Source organism: Martes martes, assembly GCF_963455335.1.
Source record: "Martes martes genome assembly, chromosome: 5".
Taxonomy (NCBI): domain Eukaryota; kingdom Metazoa; phylum Chordata; class Mammalia; order Carnivora; family Mustelidae; genus Martes; species Martes martes.
Window position 1 is genome coordinate 10560706 of NC_137892.1, and position 3055 is coordinate 10563760.

The window sequence follows — 3055 nt, forward strand, 5'->3', positions numbered from 1 at the left end:
CAGTGGGTTAACCCTCTGCCTTCGGCTCAGTTTATGATCTCAAGGTCCTGGAATCGAGCCCCGCATCGGGCTCTCTGCTCCACAGGGAGCCTGCTTCTCCCTCTCTCTGTGCCTGCCTCTCTGCCTACTTGCGATCTCTCTGTCTGTCAAATAAATAAATAAAATCTTTTAAAAAAGAAAGAAAGAAAAAATACACTCAACAGAGTTTAAAGGGCACTGAACTTATCATTTTTCCCTAATATTATCTATTTAAGAAATATTTAGACAATTGCTGAGCAATAATAGTGAGATATCTCTGGTGAGATGATGACAAATCTTATGGGATTCTAAAGATGGTGAGAAAGATTTAAAATTTTACATCCAACTATTGATATAAGACCTGTATTTGAGTGTCACCAGTTCTAATCCATTTGATTTGTCCCCCAACCCGTTACATTTCTTTTAGAGGTATGGTAGGTGGAAACAAATCCTCAGTAACTGATTTCATCCTTGTGGGGCTCTTTCCTGAATTTCAGCATTATATTGTCCTCAACTTCATGATCATTTTTATCTACACCTTTGCCTTCCTGGGAAACACACTTCTGATTGTCTTGATTTGGGGAGACTCTCGGCTCCATACACCCATGTACATTCTCCTCAGTCAACTCTCTCTCATTGACTTGACATTAACTTCCACCATTGTCCCAAAGATGGCTTCTAATTTTTTCACAGGGAAAAGGACAATATCCTGGATTGGCTGTGGAACACAGAGTTTCTTCTTCCTGATGTTGGGAATGTCGGAGTGTCTCATCTTGACTCTCATGGCTTATGACCGCTATGTGGCTGTCTGCAACCCACTGCGTTACCCAATTATCATGAGCCACAGGTTCTGTATGCACATGGTTTTGGGGTGTTGGATTGGAGGCTCTGTAAGTTCATTTATCCATACGGTCTACCCTATGCATTTTCCCATCTGTGGGTCACGGGAGATCCACCACTTCTTCTGTGAGGTCCCAGTCCTCATTAAGCTCTCCTGTGAAGACACGTCAGTATATCAGTTAGTGGTGGTGGTGACAAGCATTGTGTTGCTTGTTGTACCTTTCAGTCTCATCACAGCTTCCTATACTCTCATCTTCCTCGCAGTTTTCCGTATGAACTCTGTCAAAGGAAGGAAAAAAACCCTGGCCACCTGCTCTTCCCATTTAACTGTTGTGAGTCTCTTCTTTGGCCCAAACATATTTATCTATATGACTTTCACTTCCTCCCATAGTGCAGAGCAGGACCAAGCTCTTTCTGTATTCAGCAATATCTTAACCCCCATGTTGAATCCCCTAATTTACAGCCTGAGGAACAAGGAGGTGGTGGCAGCTCTCAAAAAGCTTATGGGGAAATGTGTGTTTTCTTACTAGATGAAAACTACACTCAAGCTGTGAAAAAAAAAATGTTTATAACACAGACAAAAATACCACTTTGAAATACTAACATGGTGTTGTTGGTTTTAGGAAACCATGGTGATGTGGCTTTATGTAAACAGACCTATTCATATGTGATTTTTTAGTATTCCAATGTAGGTTTCTTCATTTTACTTACAAATATCATTTGGGCATTATTAAGGCCTGGTAACAGATATTAAGAAGAGCATGTATTGCATGGAACACTGGGTGTTATACGTAAGCAATGGATCATGGAACAGTATACCAAAACTAATGATGTACTGTATGGTGACTAACATAACATAATAAAAAAAAAAAAGTTAGAAACAAGTTAATAAAATTATTTTTCATTTAAAAAGTAAATTTAGGGGCACCTGGGTGCCTCAGTGGGTTAAAGCCTCTGCCTTCAGCTCAGGTCATTATCCCAGGGTCCTGGGATCAAGCCCCTTATCAGGCTCTTTGCTCAGCAGGGAGCATGCTTCCCCCCCTCTCTCTCTGCCTGCCTCTCTGCCTACTTGTGATCTCTCTCTGTCAAATAAATAAATAAAATCTTTAAAAAAATAAAAAAAATAAAAAGTAAATTTAGTCTGAAATCTGAGATTACAAAATTTTCTTGTAAATAAAATGAGAATCAATGTCTGGGTTTCAAATTGAACTTAGCATTCTTGAATCTGTTTGGTATTAAATGTAGCAATATTAGAGAAAGACAAGAAGACAATGTAAGAGGAGGATCCTGAGCTTATCTCCCATCATGGATACAGTGAGGTATCAGCTACACTGATGCAACTAACTCTTAAAACAACCTGGAGCCAAATGACAGAAAAACTTTCCATAGTTAATCACAGAGAGAAGACCACATTAAAAAAGGAGACATTGTTGGGAATCTCAGTGAAATCAATAAATCTATGAAAGGCACCTCAAAAGTATAAAGATGTGAAAGCATCAGAGTCCACACCAGTTGACTCTCATACAGGGGACCTGCACAGGGAAGAAGAGGCTCCATAACATCTGACTTTGAAAGTCAGTGGAGCTAAACTTTGAGGCTTCAGAATAGCTAGCTAAACTCCTAGAGAGCTGGTGGGTAATAACAGCAAAACAATTACACACTTTTTTTTAAGCCAGCATACTAAATAAATAAATAATCCCAAGACATAGTACACTGAGGTATAGTGAAGATTTATTGACTAATCTTATAACATGTGGAAGAAGGCCAGGGATATTTAGCTTTCTACAGGAACGGAAGTCCTAGCAGGTGCCATATATATTTCCCCTCACATGATCAATATAGTTAGAGTCTCAGGGGAGCCAGGAGTAACACACTCCATCAACATTGTAAGTACTGTGTACCCTGTCCTTGCATTTTGCCCTGCAAACCTGCATCATCTCAACCTCTCATATTAGCATGCACCCTTCTAAAATGACAGGTAGATATAACCTAATATACCAGAATGCCTGCAATTCCAGCAACCTGGCTTCTTAGCAGGTTGTGCATGGAGAAAGACCTCCCATTACTATACTCACAAATGTGGTAGATAGACTAATTGCAGCATACATGCCTCTCAACAACTCAGGGGCCTAACAACACTCACTTCACCCACAGGAGGCAAAGTTGGTCATTGCAGCTAACTAAGCTGAAAGCTATT

At 40.0% G+C, this 3055-nt stretch overlaps 1 protein-coding gene across 1 annotated transcript; it reads left to right on the forward strand.

Moving 5' to 3' along the window:
* Nucleotides 1-449: 449 nt before the first annotated feature.
* On the forward strand, nucleotides 450-1388 carry LOC308342660 (olfactory receptor 2T27-like; the record flags this gene model as incomplete). The annotated part of the gene is made up of 1 exon (XM_080803238.1): nucleotides 450-1388. One exon carries the CDS (start codon nucleotides 450-452, stop codon nucleotides 1386-1388), a length of 939 nt encoding a protein of 312 aa, XP_080659364.1.
* Between the last annotated feature and the right edge of the window lie 1667 nt (nucleotides 1389-3055).